This window comes from Pelodiscus sinensis, chromosome 14, assembly GCF_049634645.1.
Source record: "Pelodiscus sinensis isolate JC-2024 chromosome 14, ASM4963464v1, whole genome shotgun sequence".
In the NCBI taxonomy this organism is placed as follows: Eukaryota; Metazoa; Chordata; order Testudines; family Trionychidae; genus Pelodiscus; species Pelodiscus sinensis.
This window is the reverse complement of record NC_134724.1, coordinates 904,361-928,681: the sequence shown is the minus strand read 5'-3', so window position 1 is coordinate 928,681 and position 24,321 is coordinate 904,361. Positions and strand designations below refer to the sequence as shown.

The 24,321-nt window shown below is 43.8% G+C and overlaps 2 protein-coding genes across 4 annotated transcripts in view; one reads left to right on the top strand and one right to left on the bottom strand.

The window, feature by feature from the left end:
• Positions 1-10,434, top strand: part of SPG11 (SPG11 vesicle trafficking associated, spatacsin) — a 68,965-nt gene extending 58,531 nt beyond the window's left edge. For both annotated transcript variants that reach the window (XM_075896796.1, XM_075896795.1), the window contains exons 34-40: positions 1,396-1,529; positions 2,202-2,309; positions 3,252-3,420; positions 4,438-4,526; positions 5,931-6,086; positions 6,954-7,105; positions 9,352-10,434. In XM_075896796.1, coding sequence (XP_075752911.1) covers positions 1,396-1,529; positions 2,202-2,309; positions 3,252-3,420; positions 4,438-4,526; positions 5,931-6,086; positions 6,954-7,105; positions 9,352-9,532 — 989 coding nt within the window. In that variant the 3' untranslated portion in view covers positions 9,533-10,434. The remainder of the gene's footprint in view (positions 1-1,395; positions 1,530-2,201; positions 2,310-3,251; positions 3,421-4,437; positions 4,527-5,930; positions 6,087-6,953; positions 7,106-9,351) is intronic.
• The window catches only part of EIF3J (eukaryotic translation initiation factor 3 subunit J), a 45,447-nt gene that overhangs the window by 12,676 nt on the left and 8,450 nt on the right, over positions 1-24,321 (bottom strand). The window contains exons 3-8 of one of the 2 annotated variants that reach the window (XM_075896798.1): positions 23,120-23,189; positions 22,781-22,872; positions 22,094-22,208; positions 18,816-18,974; positions 17,127-17,200; positions 12,126-13,163 (exon numbers count right to left, since the gene is read on the bottom strand). In XM_075896798.1, the coding sequence (XP_075752913.1) occupies positions 13,032-13,163; positions 17,127-17,200; positions 18,816-18,974; positions 22,094-22,208; positions 22,781-22,872; positions 23,120-23,189 (642 nt within the window). In that variant the 3' untranslated portion in view covers positions 12,126-13,031. Of the gene's footprint in view, positions 1-12,125; positions 13,164-17,126; positions 17,201-18,815; positions 18,975-22,093; positions 22,209-22,780; positions 22,873-23,119; positions 23,190-24,321 lie in introns of those variants that run through there. The other variant, XM_075896799.1, reaches the window with a different exon arrangement.

Below are 24,321 nucleotides of genomic sequence, written 5' to 3'. Positions count from 1 at the left end.
GACGCAACAGTGAAGGGCACTGTCAGAGTCTAGATATACACACACAAAATCTTAACTTTCCCACCCTGCTTCCAGACCCCGCCCTATTAACCAGCCAATGTTAATCTGGCATCTGTGCTCTAGTAAGGTGGTTTATCTGCAAACTGATATATTTAGTCCATTTTAAATTGTGGGTGAGTGAGCTTGTTCCAGATCAAATCCCACCTTGTGATCAATTTATGGACAGTCTTTTCAAATCCCATTGCAAGACTTTGAACCTTGGTGTGGAAAAGTCACCTTCTTGCTGCAGCACCCTCTTGTGATTGGGCAGAGTGTAGCAGCTCTTTCCCCTCTGTTGCTCTGGTCTTTCTGTGGTCTCTTCTCCATGACTTGGCCCTCGGGCTGTGTCACTTCACAGTCTCTCCCTTCTGCAGTATCAGTGTCCCACTTGACACGTGATTGAGAGAACGTCTCCTGTTCCCCCGGGCCTCCTCTTCTGTTCCACTCAGAGCAGGAGCCCCGTGGCTTCTCTGGAGTCTCCTCACCGAACTCAGAAGTGAAACACAAACTATAATGGAAGCAGCTTCTTCCCCCCCCCTCCCTTGCGCTTAAATTTTTAATCCGTCCTGGGTTCTTCCCCCATCTCTCCATTCTTCTACAGAATGCTGACTCTTGCCTCTTGGGAGCCTGGTCCTTCTCCTGGATCCTCCACTCCAGTCTATCTCCAGGCTGTCGGCCTCCGCTCAGGAATCTCCTTCACCCCCGGGCCCGATCCCATCCTGAAGCTCCTCTCCAGTTTTTTTCTCTGTAGGCCCAGGTCTTGCCCTTTTGTATGACAGTTATCACCCCAGCGTGGTTTACCCTGCTCCTTTCTCTCTCTTCGGGTCCCTTCTCTGCTGCTTAGAGAGAGACTCCAGTTAATTCCTGCTCTCACTAGTCACCTCCTGCTCTGCGTTTCCTGTCTTCAAACGCTTTCCTCTTTGCGACTTGTCTTTAATTGAGCCTTGGCCATCCCCCACGTGTAACCAGGTGGTGTTATTTGGCCAGTCAGGCCCACATTAACCCTTTCATCCTTGGGGTGGGGTAGACCTGTATCGCACTAACCTTTTCCCATTGTGAACCGACCTGGCCTGGTGGCATCTGGTCTTTACGCTGTGCAGTTGTCGAGCGGCCTTCTTTCCTTGTAAGGATTGTATGCACCTTGCAGAGAATAATCCGAAGGAGCAGATTCTAGGACCAACTGGAAAACTGGACCGAATGTGAGTAGTTACGGAAGCTTTAAAGAGCCAGCTGCCTCCAGTTCACTTCTAGAGCTTTTAACTTGAAAAATGAGAAGTTGTCACCGTGTTCAGTAGAGATGCAATGACTTACTTTCCTCAGCTTTTAATGGAACCACTCACGTTTTCTCGTTCTCAGCTACAGAGCTGCTGATTTTGGCCCATAAATGCTTTAGCCTGACATGTCACATGGAAGGAATTAGTAGAGTCCTGCAAACTGCCCGACTGCTCACCGAGGAACACTTGGCACCCAGTGAGGAGTATGGTCTTGTGGTAAGTGTCCATCGTCGTATGTACCAACCAAACTCTCTAAACAGCGCCATACGAATGGTAGCAAAGCAAATGAGTCTGTGAACGAGATGGTTCGTGGAATTGCAATTAAAATACAAAACCTTCACCTCTAGTTCACTGGTGTTTTCCCTGCCCACATCTATAGAGACCAAAAGTTGTCACCTTTGTGATATGTATTTTGTGGCCTGATAATCAGAGCTGCTACTGGCCAGGTTCCACGTCACAGCGAGTCCATGAGAGGAGTTTGTGAGGGAGAAGGCAGGGATGGAGAGCAATGCAGTATCTTGGTTTGGGGACTTCAATGCATTTCAGACATTTTCTGGTGAAATGCACTGATTCGTATTAACAAGCTAACCTGCATCTTCTGGTGCTGCGAAGAAAAGGCCTCACCAGACTTGAGACATACCTACTTAACGACACGAGACATCATTTCAAGTGGGAATTATGAGGGACTGGGAAACGCCTGCATGGATTGCATTTGATGGAAAGCTTTCTTTGTGGAGGGCTGGATGTTTGGGCTGTTGATCATTTTGCCTTTCGTAAAAAAAAAAAAATTTTTTTTCAAAAAAGGAACAAACTAATCCTAATATACATGGCTACCCTTTATGAGAGATTCTTCACCTTCCACTGATCTTTATGCTGTTGTCTCTAAAGGTCCGGCTTCTTACTGGTATTGGACGATATAATGAAATGACGTATGTATTTGACCTGCTACACGAGAAACATTACTTTGAAGTACTCATGAGAAAAAAGTTAGACCCGGTAGGTACCAAAAAGAAAAGAACCCACTAACTGAAGAGTGTGTGTTGTAGAGACCAGTACCTTCACTGCCAGCTGAGTTGTCTGGGAAGTTTAATAATTTATGAGTATTGGGATTAAAACCTCACTCTACAAAGCGAAGATATTCATATGGCTGAGGAATACAAATCGCAGTGTAGGAAGCACTTCACCATGTTTTCTTCTTTCTTGCATATAATTATAAAGAGACGCATATGGATACTTTAACAGCCTAGATCAGTGGTCCCCAATGCAGTGCCTGCGGGCGCCATGGCACCTGCCGGGCCATTTCTGTGCGCCCGTGAGTGATTGGGGCCAGCCCCGCCCCTGGGCACGTGGCACATGGGTGGTGCCAGCCTCTGGGAGCGTAGCATATGAGCTGCTGTGCCACTGGGCACACAGCACAGGAGAGGCGCCGGCCCCGGGAGTGTGGTGCATGGGTGGCGCTGGCACTGGGCATGCGGTGTATGGGTGGCCCCATCCCTGGGCGCGTGCGCGGCCCCACCCCTGGGTGCCCGGCACGAGTGGCCCCACCCCCAGGTACCCAGCAGCCCTAAAAGGTTGGGGACCACTGGCCTAGATTGTTTCATGGTGTCTTAGACACAGTCACAATCAGAATCAGCACAGGAGGGAAGGAAAACAGCTATTTCTCTCAACTTGGGTCAACCGAAAGGTCCAAAACCATTGGAAGCTCTTACTTCCCGGATGTTATCAATTCTGTTAAGTATAATGAGGAGTCTCCTATCCTCAGTGGTACTTCAATCATATTGCCATTATGTGTTGAAATGTAGAGGGGAAACATAAGGTGGCATGGTGACGATTTTTTTTGAACATTGGCCTGGCTTTGATTTTGCTTGCAAGTTCTCTAATAAAACCCAAAACCACAACTTTTTGAAAGCCTGTTCTGATGCCCTGTCTCATAACCAGAGTGGAACGCTGAAGACAGCTCTGCTAGATTACATAAAGCGCTGCCGGCCGGGGGACAGTGAGAAGCACAACATGACTGCCCTGTGCTTTAGCATGTGTCGAGAAATTGGAGAGAATCATGAGGCTGCTGCCTGTATACAGCTTAAGCTCATTGAATCTCAGCCGTGGGGTAAGTAGGAATTACGGGACCTAGACTAAGTGTGTTTGAATAGAGCTTCTTGTATACGCGTGTTGCATTGCTGTGGGTAATCAAAAACTCACTTGCTTTAAAAGACTGTGGTAAAATGCAAGGCGTTTCTTCCTGTCAGAGGCAATGTTGTTCAAATGAGCTATGGCTGGTTCCACTCGCCTTTCCTGTTAATTTGCACAAATAAAAATAGAAAAGTCCATTCACATCAGCAGGATGCGCTAAGTGGTTCCTCTGGCCGGGCTCAAAAGTATTATTTGCTTGCTCTTCCCTTCCAGAAAGTTGTGGTGTTCCTGGGTTTTGTGCTGGTGGGACACCCCAGGAAGCCCCCTAAGCAAGTGCGTCCCAGGACATTTGGCAGTTTTCCAAGTATTTTCTACCTTTCTGGGTATAATAGTGTGTATTTTAACCAGCCGCCACTTCGTGGGCATGCAGCCCCGCTGTCAGAGTGAATGGAGCACGTAGGAGTGTTGCTGTGAAAGAAGACCCAGTGATGCGAAGGAAACTAAAACATTTGAGTGCTGCCGAGTGTTTTCCTTCCCTGGTTTGTTGAGAAGTCAGAGGGGCAGCCGAGTTGGTCTGTAACTAAAAGAACATAAAAAACAATGCATGGTCCTATAGCACCTCAGAGACCACCTGTATTTTTCTGCCAGTCTCTAAGGTGCTGTAGGACCTTTCGTTGTTGTTGTTGTTTTCTGATCTGTTGAGGGCCGTCAGCACAGGTGACTCTTTTGTATTTGTCTTCAAATCACCATTAAAACTCCTGATTGAATTCTTGCTCAGAGTTTTGTTCTGCACCCAGCAGAGCAGCATTGCTTAAGCTTGGTGCAGTTAGCGCATGAGATGCTTTCCATGGTATTCTGGCATGTGGCTGTCTTCTGGCATGTCTTTAGACAGAAAGGGTCACATCCGAGTTACAAAAGTGTTTGTTGCATCGATTCTGCGGCTGCAGCTGTGAATGCCTTGGGTGCTCGCATTAAAGTGCCTTTCCTGTTCCAGACGACTGTCTCAGAGACGTGCCGAACTTAAAGAAGCTGTTGATGAAAGCTCTGACGCTCTTCATTGATGCTGCGGAAAGTTATTCCAAGGTAACTTGAGATGGAATTTGTAGTTTGTTGGCCAAGTAAGGATTAGAGATGGGTAGGGCCCTACCAATTTCACAGCCACAGAAGAACGTGTCGGCTTGTTCCTAGGAATCCCCATCAAAGAGGCTCCCTACCTCTGACTGGTCAGGAGGACAGGACCAGTCCCTCCCCTGCAAACGGCTCTGGGGGTGGCGGGAGCACCTGACCCTCATTTACTCTTGCAGCTTGCTGATTTGCACAGACAAACGCTGAGAAGGGGTCAGGAGCTTGCCCGGCTGTGTCCCCCCTTCCTCCCTAAAGGCCCCCCGTGGTTTTCTGCTCCCTCCCCTCCAGTCCCAGTGGCCTCCTTAGCTGTTCAGGCGGCAGCGTGTGGCTCCAGTCTGCCAGACGCTGTTCCCTGCAGCAGCCTGTTCAGGGAAGGGGGTGGCCCCACTGTGACCTCCCCTTCTTCCTGATAAGGACCCCATGAGGGTAGCGGTTCGGGGGCCTTCCTTCCCTCCCACTCCAGGACAGATCCCCCACCCGTCCCCTCCTCTCGTCCCGCACGCCTGCTCATGGCAAAAGGGGTTTTGCTGGGAGCCTGGAAAGCAGCTTCAGCCTTTTTTTGCTGCTGCCTCGCAGAAATGCTACAGAGCTCCAGCATGTGGAGCTTTTCCCTCCCTCCCTCCCTCCCGCCCACGCACCTCTCCCATGCGCTGGAGAGGAACTGGAAGTATCTGGCCTCACTGCTGGACAGGCTGGGGGGGGAGGTTTTAAAGCTGCCCTCAGGACCTCCCCCCCCAGCGTTTCACAGCTGGTGGACCCCGAGGGCCGGGTTAACTTGTTTGGTGGGCAGATCCGACCTGTGGGCCAGAGGTTCCCCACCCCGCCATAGTGGTCCGTGAATTCGGCAGGGCCCTACAGACGGGTTATGGCTGACCAGCAGGCAGGGCCCAGCCTGGTTGGGGAGGACAAGGTGCTTTTGAAGCAGCCACAAACGATGTGCCATGCTGCAGTGCAAGGGCAAGAAAATCCCTCTGCCAGAGCGTAATACCTGAGCCTGCTTATCCACATAGCCACTGAATGAGTCATTTATTGCTCAACTTTTAGTATCTGGGATTACATTTAGAACCCTTAATCTCACGGGAAGGAGGGAAGCCGTTGAGCTAACAGTTTAAATCTAGGAGTGAGGGAAGAGAGAACAGTATTCAAGGTGTGACTACAGACGGGCCCCCACTGATTACTATAAAAGTGAGTTGCTGAGTGGGGCTTCATATATATACAAGCATTGAAACCAATTAATCAAAGAAACTGCAGTGAATACGAACGTAGACCTGACCCCTCCAGACCAGACGCTGGAACTAGGTGCTCCTGCTTCCCTGTAGAAATGTCACTTGGCTTTTGCTTTTCTTGTTTGACTCTAACTAGGACTCCTGTGTCCGCCAGTCTTTACGCTGCAACCGGTTGACAAAGCTGGTAACCCTCCAGCTACATTTTCTGAACACCAATCAGAGCACGATGCTGATTAACCTGAGCAGACAGAACCTGATGGATTGCATCATGTCCCTGCCCAGATTCTACCAGGTAAAGCGGTGCTGCAGCCATCCCGCCCGGCCCACAAGGTGAAACGTCGCTCCCAGGGTTTCAAGTGGGAAACGTGTTGGAGAGTAAAGCCACATAGCAGTGGCCACGACCATGTTAGAGGCAGCCCTAGCAGTGTGGGAAGCCAGTGGGAAAGGCATTTTCCTTCTCTGCTTCTGTCATTCACTCAAGGCAACCCCCTCCGACAGAAACAGAGACTTTGTAAGAGAACGAAACCCCTTCCACAGCAGAGCTGGAACCTCCCTCCTCTAGCGAGTGGGTGCGAGAATATTCCAGCCTCTTTGGTTTTCATGGAGATGAATTCTCCAGGCAACATATGTTCTCCAGTTGTGTGGCTTTGGACCTTTGCATTGACTGTCCAGACACCCCTCCTGTGCCGTTTCTTGGCCTTTCTGTCAAGCTCTTGCCACTTTTTAAAGAAATGTCAGAGGGACCTGCCACTCCATATTTTTACGTTAGTCATCTGAGTTCCTGCCTTCTCCTTTCTCTCCTGTCCCGATTGGCTCCAAATTCCCATTCACTCCAATAAGCAGAATCGTCTGGCTTTGAATTCCCCCCATCCCCGCCTCATTTTCCAGTTTCTCTTCTCTCTCCATCATGCTTAATCCCCATTGCACAGGGTGCTGGTTTGTCTGTAGCGCCAGTGACCCTGGCATTCCTCCTCGAGACTGGCCTCGAGACACCGGCACAAAGAGCTGAGCCACAGAGGCCGTGGCAGCCTGCAGTGGAAATGCTTGAGAGCGGCCCAAATGCAGACAGGAGCAGACAAAGTCCGTGGCTGAAAGCTTCATCGGTGAAACCAGAGAGTGGCTCATCCTTGTGTGTAATTCTGGCATGTTCTCCTTCTAGGCTGCGATTGTGGCTGAGGCTTACAACTTTGTTCCAGACTGGGCTGAAGTTCTGTATCAACAAGTGATTATTAAGGGTGACTTCAATTACCTGGAAGAATTTAAGCATCAAAGGTTACTCAAATCTAGCGTGTTTGAGGAGATTGCAAAGAAGTGAGTATTCCTGCAGCAGAGAGTAGCTGTGCTTTTCGGTTTGCTGGCAAGGACTTCAGTGTGTGGTGTTACTCGGATTTGCTTATAGCGTATCCGTTCTCTGCCTTGGTGTCAGCACAGTCCACTGCGTGGGGAGAGCAGTGCAGATTTGGAACTCTTGCCCCAGAGCCCCCCTCTTAAGCATGTTCAGGAGACCATGAGGTTGGCCCTCAGGAATCTACAATTAGATTCCTATCTATTTGAGAGGCGTTTGGCTGTGAGTGTCCATCTGTTAACGGGATGAACTAGGCCCACCAAAATTGGTATGCAGCTTCCTCAGAACTAACAGCACCGCGAGGGCTTGGGTGTGGCAGGACAATGGGATGTGCCTGGAATGGGATTGCTTCTCACAAACCATACAGAAAAGAGAGAATCGCCAGGCAGGTGGCAGGGGCTGGCTGGGGGTGCCCTGTGCCCCACCTCTGAGCCTCCCACCCCTAGGTGGCCTTTAGAGAGGGCAGGGGCTGAAGCCTCCTTCCCACATTCATACTGGACCATTGCCGCCTGTTCCCCTTTGTCAGGGAGGGAAAGTGAGTCGTTTGCTGCGTTTCTCACTCTCACTGGGAAGCACAGTGGGCGGATGAACCTGAGCCCAAGCTGCTGCGGTGAGAGAGGTGGGGGTGGTCCTCTGGCCCTGGGCAGCCTGCAGACTGAACGCCAGCCCCACCCCAGAGCAAGGGTTGAAATGTAGCATGGACACGTTCATTTTATTTTCCAAAAAACAAAAACTGAGTTCAGGACCTGAGCATTGCCGGGTAAATCTTCTGATAGCCTATGAAGTCGCCTGTCCCTCCCTTCTAACAGCAGCAGTGCTCGGTTCACCGCTGAGATACCATTTGTTATGCCCTCCTTGCCAAGAGCCAGGGTGAAGGGAGATCTGGGAACGTTTCAGGGTAAATTGAGGATCCCGAATGAGTGGCTTAGAGAGCCTCTTGTTGGCAAGTTCTGTTCTGCAGCATGATCTTCTCTCCGGATAGTAGATGCACGGTATCAGTCATTGTGCTATTTGCAGGTTAGTGTGAATATGGGCACAATTTATTAATTCATCAATGCTTAAAGACAGTTCCTAACATAGATCATGTGTTTTTACACATACAAAAATAGTTTTTGTTGAGATAAATTGTATATTTCCTGAATGAAACTAGTAACATTGTTCTTCTTTCTTTAATTGACCTCACAAAACTGTAAGAAATTAGCAGCTACGTCTTCCCTGGCATAGTCAAAAGGAGAAAATACTGAACGGTCATCAAATTAAATATAGTTCCATCATCTCCTGTACCCAGCTCAGATCTTCGGCCTTGTACCGCCTCATTGACCTTATGTGCAGGTTGGCAGACTCCGGCCCAAGCTGTAGCTCCTCTGTACAATCATAACTAGCCAGAGGTGCTGTGAGAACTGCTTTGTGGCATTTTGTGCAGGTCAGTCAGTCTGGCAAGGAGAATCCAAGAGACAAGCACAGGTTGTCAAACACTTGGGCTACATCTACACTGCGCATTGTTGCGCAAGAAGATATGCAAATGAGCCACCATTTTTGCACAAGAAGCTGTCTACACTGCTCCCTCTTGCGCAGGAAAATAAGCAGCAGAACGGCTCCTGTGCAAGAGGGGGGTTTTGCACAAGGAGCAGTGTAGACAGCTCCTTCTTGCACAAAAGCCCCCTCTGAAAAAAATGGCAGCTCATTACGTATGCAAATGAGGCACGGTGATATTCATCCATGCGACTCATTTGCATATCTTCTTGTGCAACAAATATGCAGTGTAGACGTAGCCTTGGATTCTGCTTGTCAGCTCTGCCAGAGACTCTGGGTGATTGTGTGAAAATCATCTAACCTCTACTGTTTATTTTCTGAAGTTCAGCTTTACGGCCAGAGAGGTGAGAGGAGCGGTTTATTAGCATGGCGAGAGCCTCACGATCAGGCCAGGTGCTTCAGCGGGTGGGCCGCTCCAGCCCACCAAAACCCAGTTAACTATTTAAATGGAATTTTATACCCCTAGTGTGGAGAAGCAAAACATAAATCCTTTCCAAGAACTGTATTCCCCAGCCCCAGAACAAGCGCCTCTGTCCCACAGGCGGTGGGGTTTGTTTTGGTTTCTTTTCTGAGATACTGGAAATTCTTCCCATCTCATATGACATCCTTCAATCTTGCCAATCTTATGTGTAAGCTTCCCCTTCCCCCCCCTTTGGTGTAACACACAATTCTGTTTCAGGTTCAAACAGCACCAGCCTACTGAGACTGCTCTGAAAAATCTGAAGACATTACTAACCTACTGTGAAGACATCTACATGTACTACAAATTGGCTTATGATAACAAGTTCTGTGATGTGGTAAATATGCTTTTGAAGGATGCGCAGACTGGCTGCTGTCTAAATGATATGCTGGCAAATTAGATTCCAGTCTCAATGACATGAAGATTCTAGTTCAGATAAGAGCAAGTCCTGTGGCTTGTGCTCTGATTTAAAAACCCTCCCTGTACTTTCTCTACTCCAGTGCCTGGTCTTGTTTAACATGGTGTACGCGGCTAGATGCCTTTTAAAAAATGGTTGCAGTAGATGAAAGTCCAGCACTGTTTTGATCTTCCCTCAAATGCAGACTCAAAGTAGTTTTAGATATTCAAATCAGAGTTAAAACAAATTTGTGACAGCCTCGTGGGCCTAGGAGATTCTGTTCTGACTACCCAAGTGGGATTTCAGCTAGGCCTTTTCCTAAAATGGCTCTCTTGGCTAATTCAGGGAGCTAGGTCACTTCAGCACCCTCCTTAAAAGCAAAAAACTGACCACTGCTGCACAAGTAATGGGTGTGCTACGTACAATAACTTAACTGAGTATCAGATGAAGTATTTCTGTTCACAGCAGACCACGAATGCTGGTAGAATATTTAAAACATATTACAAAGTCTATTTTCTCAAAATCCTCAGAGGAACCTGGTTTCTTAGGATACTCCTCTCTAGCACTTTATGCAAGTGAGAGATTATTTTAACCTGCCCTGATGTAAGATTTAGAGGAATATTGTAAGTCTGTGACAAGACTGGAGTACCTCTGCATTAACAATCAGCTTTCTATTTAACAGACTTCAGATATTGGTCTTTGCTTTTAGAGTACCTTTTTGCACCAGTGAGAAACAGAATTTGTTACATGAAAGTGAGTTTGTATTGTGCACAGTCAAAATCAAGTTTTAGCAAAGTGTCTTAATGTTCTCCATATACTTTTGTTTGCTGTTATATTTGTATTATAAAATCTTCACCTCTAACATAGATACTGGCTGGTTGGGAATAAACCTCTTTCCAGCTCTATGCATTTTAGAAAACTCTTGCTTAAATATTAGTTCCTAATTTTGTCTTGCTGCAAAAGTAAATCACTGATGCCTTGAGGTTGGGGGAGGAGGTCATTTTTCATGTGCACCAGCTGTTTAAGGCACACTTACCCAGAAGTGTTTGGAAAAGGGGGGGGGGGGGGAGAGAGGACTATTTCCAGTTTTCTGAAGAGTTCCAAAGACAGCTAGCAAATAATACTTAAGACATTTTCCCCTGAAATCTTCTGCCAAGTCATGTCTACAGTATGGTCAGTGGCATTCCCAGCTGTTCAATACCAAACTGTTTATTTCTGAGTGTCTTTCAACAGGCTGCTTAAGTGTTTCCTGATGGAAGGTTCATTCTTAACTGGTGTATAGGGGAGCTGAGAGGAAGAGACCAAGTAACCCTTTCTCATGCAGTAGGCTGCTTTGTCTCACTCTTGCACTAGATCTAAAGAGTGGAGCCTCCGCTAAGATGAAGGAAGGGTTGTTTCAGGAGTTCCTTGCTCCCCCTTAGCTAAGAATTGCTTCCTTGGAGTAGCAATGAAGTCTTGTGTTCTGCAACTGCTTCCATGCTTAAATTGAGGTTTAATTAGTAAAGTTGTTAGGAAGTATCCAGTGTTTGTATGACAAACCGGTGCTAACTTTATTGAAGTCAGAGGACACAACCAGCTTTGGCAATGGTAATGGTGGCTGAAGCCTGGAAACAGTAACATTCCCACTAAGGATGTAAAACTCAGACACTGTCCTCTGCTGAACACACTCATGTTTCCCAGAAGATGGCTTAGCTAGAGCCACTGTTGCCGCCTCTGGGGAGGTTTCACACATTCCCCTGCTATTAAAACAAACTAAATATTCCCACACTGGCCCCAGTTACAGACTGCCCATCACACATTCCATTAAAGAGTTTTAGACTACAAGTCTGGCCCTTAACAGAATTCCAGTTTTAAGCAGGAACTCTGTAATGCAGAACTTGAATGAGGAGAGATGACAGTGATTTACCTGTTCAGTCTGTCTTGTCAGCTGTGACACCTCTGCTAGTGGGAGGTGCTAACAGCTTTTCTCCCTTTATAGTTAAGGGAGCACTCTTAATGCTGGTTCTCTCCCACCAAGGGTCCACACCAAAGCCCCATGTTAAAAACCTAAACAAAATTGTGTGCTGCATGCAGCAAAGGATGAACTCTTATGTGTTATTTTTACTAAAAATAATTTCAGCCCTGTGGTGTGCAAAGTGCTAGATTCAGCTACCAAACCCTGGGTCTCACTGCTGAATGCCCAAAGGCTGGCAGTACAGTGAAACAATTTTACACTTTATCAATTTGAACCACTAAGTAAGCTACACCAAGCAACTGGACATCCCTACTGTAGGGACAAGCTGCTCTGGCAGTACCCCCCAGTGGAGCCAACAGCCACCTCAGGAATAGGAGAGATTATTTAGGGAACATGTGAAAAATCAGGTAAAAACAGACATTTAACCAGCCTGAAGGGGATAAATGCTACCTTACTGCACTATAACTACTTGGTAACCAGCCTTCGGTTTATGTTTTGCTCATGCTATGCAATGAACTGGGAAAATTAAACCCACCCTCTTTACATGCAAGAGAATCCTCTTTTAAGCTTACCTATGTGGCCCAGAAACACTATTCTGGAACTTAGTTTAGCACTAAAAAAGTACTGCCAATACACAAGCTCTGAAGTCCTCACAATAGTGATTTTATTAAATTAGTTGCTTTATAAAACATTGCAGATGTCTTAATTGTTAACATAACAATTTGCCCAACTGTAGTAACTGCTGCAGTTTGCTAAGCAGGTTTTTGTAAATGAAAGAAGATGGTAAAGTCCTGTGAAAGTTCTATCACAGCCTAGGAGAACAAAAGAAATTTGGTTTGCAGACTCTTAACCAGGCAGCTAACTGCTAGAAAATAACCAACCTGTACAGCTGCTTTAGTAGAAATATCCAAGTAAATGTAAACTAACTGCTTATACTGAAGATATCACAAGTCATTTTTCAGATGCAATAAGGAACTTTGACCAAAGTAAGTTTTATTTTAAAATGTCAAGCTTTGAAAGAATGGGTGTGGCTATCATGTGATTAATTCTCAGGTGCAAGTATCCTTTGAAGGTAGCAGTCCCCATCTATTTAAAAAAACCAAGCTCTAACTCAGACAAAGCAATTTTAATAAGTGCACACCATGCCCTTGCAGCAAATTGCTTTTGTTCATAAGAGAAATCATCCAAGGGAGGTACAGTTAAGGCTGTATTACTAATCTGTGCTGGTAAGAATACAACTTCAGCTTTTTTGAAATCCATGTCCAATTTAGTGGTTCTGTTACTATGAAACCAGATAGCAACAATTCAAAACATTATTAGAATTTTATTTTTTCTGTGATTTATATAGCAATCGAGTTTCATCGTTTTAACCCCTTGACGGACAGGTATCCCAATGCTTTAGCACCACCCTATCAAAGAGTTAAATAACCAGCACAAAGATACTGCACTTTCAATTGTAGCATTTGGCAGAATTTAAAGGAAAAGAAGTTGTGCTACATGTTTAAAGGTTTATGGGCAACAGAAAGACAACACTAGGGAAGATAAATGTCACATGAAGTCTTCAAAATCTTGTACATAGCCTCCATCATATCCTCCATAATCTGCCAGATCATCTTTCATAGTGGCCTTTAAACCACCTCCAGGCACAACCCCTTTTTTCTTCTTTTTGGCTTTACTTTGCTGAGGAAAGACCAAAAAAAGCTTTGGTTTACTTCAGAGTCAATATTCAATAGAACATGCTAATTTCCTAGAAGAGATGGTAAATATATGAAGGATATTTTCCCCGACTATCCTCTCTGTTTCCTGTCTGGGTACTGAAATACAGCACAGGTAAGTTCCCCTGCACTGCTGATCTGTTAGTTGCAAAAGTGTTCCCTTTCCATCATGTAATATTTGTTTGCACTATTGCAGTTGAATTTTCCCCTAAAGGCAACTGAATTTCAGTTCAAGTACAACTCTTCATGGCAAAGCTACTCTATTTCAAGCACACTTGCGTCCCCCATAATCACACTAGCAGCACGTACTCTCGTACACTGAAACACTTCACTAAACCTGTTTGGTTGTCTGCAGCCCAAAGTTTACTTTCCTGGAGAAGAAAGTGCAAAGTTACAGAAATTCAGTTTTATACTGTTACTGATTCAGTTGGGAATCTTTAGAGTTGTATAGTGCTGCCCATCACCACAGTACCAAAGCACTAACAAAATCCTTAGTGGATGTATATAATTTCTGGCTCTGTGAAGATAAAAACTCTTCTGCTTGGGCATTACAGTCTTTGGTTGATATTAAAAGAAAACACAAACCCGAGTTCAGTTCAAAATCGCTTGCAAGTGATGTGTTGAAAACTTTGGAATATCACTTTATAATATTGACATAAGAGCTGCACTATGAGTTACTGAATTAAGGAGCAAGCTTTTTCTTGCACAGGATTAACAACCTATTTGGTGTGTTCTTTGTGAATGGATGTGGCAAAGATGTCAGGCATGGCAGGATTAATAAAAGTGATGTTAACTACACCACAGAGAAACACCTAATGCGGAAATTGGAGAGGTTTTGTCAAGTTTAACTTCCTGATGAAACTCAACTACCAAACTCATAAAACTAACAGAGAAGCACAATAGCCTAACTACATTCAGCCACACTTGCACTTGGCCTCTCCTCAGCTTTGTAAAGGGATAGGGAAAGTTGTAAGAGTCTAGTTCTATTAGAAATGCAGAATTAGTTCAGTATCACTCTATAGAACAGATTATATGGTCTGCTAAACAACCAGTAGGTCTTCTAGATGCTCAAGGAGCACTCAAGAATGATACGGCCATTTTGGAGAAACTGAGCAAATTCTTTGAATTGGTCTTCATGGCTGAGGATGTGAGGGAGATTCCAAGAACCTGAGCCATTCTTTTTTAGGTGACAAATCTGAGGAACTAGCCCAGACTGAAATGTCACTAGAGATGGTTTAGGAACAAAATGATAACTAAACAGTAACAAGTCACCAGGACCAAGTGGTGTTCACTAAGTTCTAATGTGAAATTGCAAAACTATTAACTCTTATCTGTTTCTATGGATGTAAAATCTGTTTTAGTTAACTGGTTAAATATATTTAACCTGCTAACCAGGATTGGCGGGGGCTGCTCTAGCCCCTGCCAGTTAACCATTGACATCCCTAGTCTGTAAACTATTCTTTAAATCATCTTCTGTAACAAATGGCTGGAAGACATCTAATACAACACCAAGTTTTAAAAAGGGCTCCAGAAGAGATCCTGGCAACTGCAGGCTTTGTAAGCCTGACTTCAGTACCAGGCAAACTGGTTGACATTACAGTATTGAAAAACTGTCAGACACTTAGATAAATACCAATTTTTGGAAGAGGGGAGGGGAGTCAGTTTTTTTAAAGGGAAATCATGCCTCACCAATGTATTCGAATTCTTTGGGGGGGGAAGGGGGGTTCAACAAGCATGTGGCTATAGTACACTTAGATTTCCAGAACAGCTTTGCTTAAGAGCCTTTGGTGAGGGACCTTGTTAAAGTAAGTTGTCATGGGATAACAGGAAAGGTCTTTTCATGGATTGGTAACTGGTTAAAAGACAAGCAGTAGGTATAAATGGTCAGTTTTCAGGAGAGAGCAATATATACTGATGTCCCCCCAACAGGTCTGGTTGGGGACCAGTATTATTCAACATATTCATAAATTATCTGGAAAAGGGTAAACCATGAGGTGGCAAAATTTGCAGGGGATACAAAACTACTCAAGATTAGTTAAGTCCAGGCAGACTGCAAAGAGCTACAAAAGGATCTCTCAAAACTGGGTGATTAGGCAACGAAATGACAGATGAAATCTAAGGTTGATAAATGCAAAGTAATGCACGTTGGAAAATATAACCCCAACTGTACATATAAAATGATGGAGTCTAAGATAGTTACAATCACTCAAAGATCGGAGTCATTGTGTATCGTGATCTGAAACCATCCACTCAATTTAGAGTGGCAGTCAAAAAAACGAACAATGTTGGGAATCATTAACAAAGGGAAAACAGAAAATCCCTGGTATGTCCATATCTTGAATACTGTGGGCAGATATAATGGTCCCATCTCATAAGAGGTATCTTAGAATTGGACAAGTTCGCAAAAGGGCAACAAAAAAATATCAGGATAGGGAACAGTTGCTATATGAGAAATTAATAAAATTGACTTTTCAGCTTGGAAGAGACAACTAAGGAGGATATGACTGAGGTGTTTAAAATCATGACCGGTGCTATTTACTCCTGATAGGACATGGGGCCACCAAATAAAATTAATAGGCAGCAGATTTAAAACAAAGGAAGATACAGTCAGTCTGTGAAATTCTTTGCCAGCAGATGTTCTGAGTGCTAAAACTAACAGGTTTTAAAAATCAACAAATACATTCATGAAGGACGGGGTCTATCAATGGCTATTAGCCAGAATGGGGAAGGATGGTGTCCCTAGCCTCTGATTGCCAGAAGCTGGGAATGAGCGGCAGATAACGGATCCTTGATTCCTTGTCCCGTTCATTCTCTTGGGAGCACATGGCACTGGCCACCGTCAGGTGTCCAACCAGTTCTGAAGCAGTAGCCACTCACAACTGGGCAAACAGCCACTTGTGGCTACCGTGTTGGACACCACGGGGTTAGATGGACCTTTGGTCTGACCCACTATGGCCGTGCTTATGTTCTCTTGCCACTAAAGCACTTGAGACCTTGCAATAAATGGTTTCCTTCAACATGCCTAGAAAGTGTTTCTAATCACCCATGGATTTGGGGTGGAAAGTAGCAGAGTTGTGCATTTGCAGAGCTCTTATTCGTATTTGAAGGCACAGAAGCAATTGGTTTCTTTCCCAAGTACAAGTTTTGAAACCAATCTTATCGCTGTCTTCTGCTGGGCAGTAGGGTTTCCAGTTGAAATGTTCAGTTAGCTGTTTTTTTAAAACTGATTTTTAGCATTCTGGTGCCACTGGCATTTAACACTGCAATTCCCTCAACTTTAATGCTGTAACTTTTGCACCGAAAACACATTTTACACAATTCGTATCATCAAAAAAAGCATCAATTTAGTGATAACATTGTATCAAATTCACTGTGTGCCTTTTTCACTTGAGTTGAAAGGCACACCAGAGAGGTACATTAACACATCTAGATCTATATTCTGCAACTAAGTCATCCTGATCACATTTAGCTTAGCTTTATTAAAGGCTGAGGACAAAGACTTAAATTGCTTCCATAAATACATGTATCATTCCAGTTTTCTGGCTCTAAAATATCTGCGCTTTTCCTATCCTTCCAGAACAACTGGATACCTCCTATTCTATTTCTACTCCAGAAGAGTGGCGCAAAAAAAAAAAAAAATCAGTACAGAGACGGGGGAGGGGAGTAAGTTAAATATTACTGACAAAATGGTGCTTATTTTACATGAGTACATTTGTTTTAAGTTTATGGAACATTCCCAAATTTAGCTGGGAGACAATATCCTGAATCAAGCATTTCCATTTCAACTGTTTCTTGATAATAAATCTTAAGTCAAAAGCACATCTGAAAAACCTAGAACCCTTTAGATTTATAAAAAGTGCACATCTTGGTGAATATTGGTATCATGCAAGTTATGGAAAGACAATATAGAAAGAGATGCAAGTCTTACCTTTTCTTGTTTCTGTTTTTCACTGCATAGCACTGTCAAAGAATTTGTGATCTTTTTCAAATCATCCACTTCCACTACAGAGAGGAAGAAAATTAGACTTCTACCACTATTGTTTTCAGAAAGTCTTTAAATAGTCAATGAATCCTCTAAAATCCAGTCAGTGGAGATTTATATCTGGCAGTTTACCCCTTCAATTGGAGCCAAAATACTTGTTAATGATGGAATACATGCAGGGCAATGATGGTTCTCAGCATCAGTCTAGGTCAGATTTCACATCCCCTTGATAACTTGTGTGATGAGCAGCAGCAGAGGGTCAATTTAATGATACATTTAGGAGGCCAACATTTGAACCCACTTGTAACTTACATTTCTAAAGCTTTGCTACAAGGTTTCAGCCCACCTCCAGCATGGGTCAGCAACTGGTCATCACCCCCCCCACACACTTTTTAAATCTTCCTCTGGATCATCAGGAATAGCCATGGCTAAGGATGGGACAGTGGGCAAATGCAGCCATGTCTCAGCTGGCACTAAGAATTCTCGCTCACGTGACTAGCTGGCTCTTGCTCACATGTTCACGGTCTTGCTCATATGCAGTCAGAAAAGAATTTTCCTCCAGGTCAGACTGGCAGTGACCTGGAGGTCTGGTCACTTCCCAGGATCATCTGGGTATATCCCAATCATTTTTCTTCCATTGTGGGGACCTCACCCCCTAGTGCAACTGCACCACCTATTTATTTTCTGTGGCACATTAGTCTCCTAGTCTAATTTTTAAAGCTGGTCTAATTTTGGTTTTTCAGTACAGCTTTTAGGTTCTGGTGCCCCATTACAAACAGAAGGTCAGACTAAAAGTTGTGTGGTGGCCTCTTCTGGCCCTAAAACTCTATGATAAGCTGCTAGATTTGTAATATGGTCAACTATTTGGGCCTAAAACTTAAATGCTTTGCCTAAAATGTGTGTTGTGAAGGCTTCTGGAGGAGGGGGATGTTACATGCATTGAATGCAATTTGACAGTCCATGTTAGAGGATTTGGACTCCAGTCTAACAGTTCAATATCATTAGGCCAACCATCCACAATGTATTTATGTGGCACCAGCCACAATATCAAATTGCCACTATGCTAAAGGACTTAGCATACAAGCACAGGAAAAAGGAAAACCTCAAAACAAAATTATGCACCAAATACCTCAGCCAGCCAAAGCAGTGAAAACAAGTCAACTGCAGTTTCATTTCAACAGGTAAGTTCTCTTTTGTAATTAAACACTTAAAGCACTTTTAATCTCCCAGTGTTGCATGAACTCAATTTTGTATCTCATTCCCCTACTGAGCTATTTAGAATTACATAAATTGGGGAGCCTTTTCCTCTTCTTGAGCAGAGATTCTGCTGGGTTGTGCAAGATTTAGATCATACAAAGTTTGTCTGTATGTTTAAGTGAGCTATCCTGACCTGACAGCACCATGCAGTGAAGATCAGTCATGTAGAGGAAACACCACCTGCATTAAAAGATGAAGAGCATGCAGGTAGTGATTCCCAGTAAGGTACTAGTCAAAAACATCTCCAGGAGGGGTATCATGCATCATTTAATGTAGGACTGCATAAATTTCAACTCAGATTTATTTGATTAATATGCTTGCTACTTTTGCCCTCTACGGAATGCGCTAGGAAATCTGACACATGAAGTAAAGACTTACATGAAATACATACGTCTCGAACTAATGCTTCCAAAAAACTGGCATAATGTAGAGATTTTTCATACTGTGTAATTTTTTCTTTTAATAATTTGCCAAATTCTGTAAAGTCGTCTTTTGACAATGGATTCATGGCATCTATTCCACAAGTATTATTTACACCTGAAAAGAAAAACACAGTCTCAGGAAAAACACTGGTGCATTTAATTGTCGTTTGTGTGGGAGTCAGACTGACCTCGCTACAAAAGCCCCGTAGCCACAGATCAGGTAGCTTCTCTCTACTTCCCTTCAGTTCCTCACATGGGGTGAAATGATCAAGGCAGCCAGTGATACCAAGACTTGAACTGAATCTGACAGCTCAGTTCAGATTAAGGAGCTCTTACATGGCAGAGGCCAAAACTTCAGTTACTAACAATATGCTGCATTTGACACAGTGATTGAAGTGAAAGGCTACGTAGCCCATGAGTTTTACTGAACCATCTATTCTCGGGAATACTACCAGGGAGAGTATTGTCTCCTGACAAATTCTAGGCATCAGGCTTAAGTGCTAGGTTTAATTGGGATCTTTTAAACTGGCCTTTAGGGTTGTGATTTGTCCAAACCAAAGCAGACCCGATTATTTTTGGAGAAAATCACTGACAAAAACAACAATGAAAGCAGTCCCAGAAAACATGAAGTGTATATTAACCCCCAGAGCTCTTTTTGTGATGGTACACACCAGTACGGCTACCAGCACCTTCTAGTGAGCACTCGTGCTGTGCTGCTTCCCCCAGCACAGCCCCTGGCCCTTGGAGCACTCGCGCGGTGTCACTTCCCCCAGACACGGCTGGGGTGCACGGCTTAGCTGGGCCGGCAGGGTGGGCTGAACAGCAGAATGCGGCTCCACTGCTGGGGCGGAAAAGTAGCACATGGCTCAGCTGGACTGTGCCAGTGGAAAAATGGTGCATGGCTCAGCTGGGCTGGGGGCGGGAGGAGGGGGGGGGGGCAGAAAAGCAGTGGACAGCTCAGCTGGGCTGGGGATCTCAATGAACACTAGAGGCGTAGCGGGGGGGGGGGGGGGAAGAGAGAGACAGTTACCCCTGGGCCCAATGCTAGTTGGGGTGGGACCGGATCACAGGCCCACATGACGCAGAGAGCCAGGAGTTGGGCCATGTGCTGCCTCCCTGTACATACTGAGCCGAGGAAGCCAGCAGGATGACCTTACCCGTCCCTCCAGCGCCTGGCTCTGCAGGAGGGGAATTGGGGGGGGGGGGGAAGCTGGGGGTGCCTGGCTCTGGGGGACGGGTGAGAGCATTGGAATGGGGGGGTGCTGAGGATGCCTGGCTCTGAGGGAGGGGTCAGTTTTGGTCCTGGCAGTGCTTTTTTTGTGACAGTACACCCCTATTTTCCCAACATACCGTAAATGAATGGCATTCCCCTCAGGCGTACCAGCACCTATTGGCATTTATTTTTCCTGGGGAAGCTTGGCTCCCAGCAGAAGCCCGCTCAGGATACACGGGTATTAAAGGGGCTGCGACCACATTTTGGTCCCCAGTGCAACTTTATTTTTTTGCTCAACAACTTTCCCCTGGAGGATCAGCACCATTTTTCTTACCAAAAAAAAGCACTGTTAAACCCAATACATAATTCAATTGGTAAGAAGGATGAAAAAATTGCTTTAGTTATTTGAATTATATTTTTTTAAATAAACCTGTTCAAATCTAATCTGAATTTATAAACTACTTTAAGGCCCAAATTTATAATTTCACAAATATAAATAAATAAATAAATAAATATGCTGAAATCCATGAACTTCTATCAGAAACAGTTAAGTTAAAGGCTGCTTTTCTATATAAAAAGAATCAGTGGGAAAATATCTAATCTCTTAAGGTCAAACTTTGTGGTTTATGACCTCTTGTGCCATATTTATACTGAGGCCTTGTTAGAGTTAATAAAGTTAGTTTTATATTGTAGGGTGATCAATTAAATTTCAGTCACCATCCTAATGCAGCTTGATGCAAAACATGAGCAAAAAGTTAATTTGTCAAATAATCAATACATCCGTCACGATTTTATCCCGTACTAAAAATTTATGATTAATAAGAATTTGAAAGTATTAAATATGATAGCTTAGATAAACATATGCTCTCCTAAGTAGCATAAAGATATACCAAATTTATTGTGAAAGCTCCATTTAGTTGTGAATCAATATGTTTTAACGGTATATTAACAAATGAGAACACGCCTGGCTTTAGAAAACAAATACAAGTGGAAAAAGTTGATTAAAATAGATTAGAGTCACCAAATGGAAAGCCTCACTTTAAACTCCCTTGATTTTAAATCAATTCCTGTTTGTAGGGGAGTTTATCAGTATTTTGTCCTTTCCTGACAGAATTGACAAGACAATAGTGAGATCCCCAACCAAGTTAAATGTACCATTCTCGCAACTGTTCTTAGAAGCCAAGAACTCTTTCACCAACTTTACTGCTTTTTCCACACTTAATTCAGTGGCTCTCCCATTCCCAGATCTCTGTACCTCTTTCAGCCATCTGATTTGTCTTGTGTATATCTAAGTTTCACCTCATTTACAGAGTCAGGCAGAAAAATACAAGAATGTCATAGCACACTTACTGAAAAACTGCTTACTTTGTCACCCCTAACTAGCTTTCTACAAGCAGACACTACAAAACTGTAAAAAAGACAAGTTTAGTTTCTAAAGATGTTGTGGAGTGATTGAAATTAGAGAGTCATTATGATGTATGTTTCCAGATACAAAGAGACACATGGTTTGATCACAAACTTCTGGTCTATATCAGCATAACTCACATCCACTGGTAACACTAGAATCCAAATTAACAGAAGCTAACTGATATTTATGTGTGTTATAGGATTTTTTACCAAACATACCATGTCTTAAAGGTTTTCAATACCAAAGGCATCAAGTCTTACGTACAAGTGTCACAGTATTAAAAAAATTTTGTGAGAGAGAGAGAGAGCGAGAGAGAGAGAGCGAGAGAGAGAGAGCGAGCGAGCGAGCGCGAGCGAGCGCGAGCGCTGAAGTGCTTGGCTTAAAAAAAAAAAAAAAAAAAGAGAGAGAGAAATGGTTATGGATTAGCATTAGCTGGATGTGAAGTTTCAGCCTGATTTTTATAACAGTTAAGAGAAATAGCACAGCAGTTCTACATCTATATTCCTCTCTACGTGAAAGCTAGTTTTAGAATGATTGTAGTTAACTTTCCGCATTACTTCTTATAATGTGACACCACCAACTACTTGCTTACATTAGCTGTGTCCACACTCACCAAATGTTTCTTTTGCTAATTCAAGATCTGACTCCTCTTGTAATTTTTTTAGCCGTAGTTTGTCTGCTGCCTGTTCTTCTGGTGTAAGTTCTTTAGACTCCTCTGGTGCCTCTAACTAAAAAGACAAAGTAGATTGATTGGTTTTGGTCATTGTTGCCCTTCATGCATCAGTAATTTACTCAAGTCTCTACAAAGTCAGTTTACATTGGTGGCAAGTGAATAACATTTCTTGCCCACGAATGGAGCGGTTGCAAGAAGAGTGGTTATTTCATCAAGCTATCGCAATAGTATGCTTCTATTTGAATTAGTTACCCCCAAAGCACAAGCTTTCTGTTCTTACCAGCAAGCCCAACACTTGTGTTTAAACATTCCAAGTTGAAATACTGATACCCACAAGCATGCTACATGTAGGCAGAAAAATACCAAATCCTCAACAAAAGTAATTTCACTAAGTGGTGAGTATTAGAACCTCAATGTACACACTTAGAAAAAGGATGAAATATGAGTTCTTCTGCAGACTATCAGGAACATTCTTCCCCAGAAGAATAGGAGGATAACTCACTGTAGGGGCAAATCATACACATCAGGCCTTTAATTCTGACACTACTTTTTTTGTAGTCTAAAAAAAGTAGTAAGCAGATCTCATTCCTCCCATCGAAAACTGAAATCCTGGCAGTGAAGTCTTACTCTTTTTTTAATCTCCTCTTGCTTTTTCTTCTGCTGCTTTTCTCTCTCTTTTATTTTTTCTGCTATTTTCTTCTTCTCTGAAACTTTTGATTCTGTAAAAGAGCGGACAAAGTCTTTAAGAAATCTAGTGCATAAAGAACATTGTCATGATGTGGAGGGAAAAGCAGCTACAGCTACGATCCTATTCGGAGACCAGAAGTAACTACTGTAAACATGCATTGTCACCAACACACACAGTCTGTTGTGTCCAAAAATTACTGTTTGTAAACTTGGAACACAGAATCAAATGGTTTTCTTGGTTCTATATACAATGAAGTGTGCTCTTCCCACAGTCCTCACCTGCTTTTATCTCAGTCTCTTTTTCTTCTTCCTCCTCCTCCTTCTCCTCCTCCTCATCATCCCAGTTATCCTACCAAACAGGAAATAGTATGAGTTATCAGTATTTTTACTTTACTTTTGAACCACTAACAGTATCTGTGCGGAAAGAATATCTACACTGAACTTTAGTCATTAAAACTTTTTGCTGAATGACAATATTTTGAAGATGAAAAATGTGAGCGTGGATAGCACTGTCTTGGCAGGAGCTGTTCTCAATTGAGAAAGAGTGGCCACACTACTCTCCTTACGCAGCCACGCCACTATAAAGTGTGCAGTGTAGAGACTAGGGATGTTAAAATGTGTTTAAGTATTTGTGTAACTGCTGAAAATTGCTGGCTCCCTGTGCTTACCGGAAGCCTGCGTGGAACCATGCATGTTAACAGATGTGCTCAGGCTCACCGGGTAACGGCGTACATGGTTACACTTTCACATCCCCAGCAGATTCATAGACTGAGGGCTTGTCTCTACTATGCTGGGGATTGAGTTTGCAGCGATTGATCGACCTCACAATTAAGCAGATGCCATAAATCGATCTCTGAACACTCTCCCATGGACACCAGTACTCCACTAGGATGAGAAGAGTAGCCAGTGTCAACAGGAGAGCAGTCCCCGCCGACCTTACCACACACAAGATGCTGTGGTAAGTACGGTGACTTCAGCTATGCTATTTGCACAGCTATACTATTTGCACAGCTGAAGTCACATATACTATTTGCACAGCTGAAGTCACATATATTAGGTTGACGGAGGGGGTTAGTATAGACAAAGCCTGAGAGTCTATCATGGTAAAGGCAAAACTCATGCTCAACACAGTTCCGGAAGCAAGACAAAAAACTCTCACAATTTACAGGGTAAAAAATTCAGTATTAAGACAATAATTGATGAGAGACATTATCTGATAACATTAGAATGATCTGATTTTTCTCTATGGCATATCCATCGCCAGAAACAAACCAAGCTAAGATGAAAACAGAGAACGCTGCGTCAAATTAAAATCAGGGCCGAAAGCTCTGATAGCAGTTAGGGATATAAAATTTCAATTATTTGACTAATTAAATAATCGATGCAATTTGCATCGACTATTTGATTAGTCGATAAGCAGCCCCAGGGCTGGTGCTACACTTGAAAGGCAAAAGTGCTGCGGGGAACACAGGGCCAGTGGG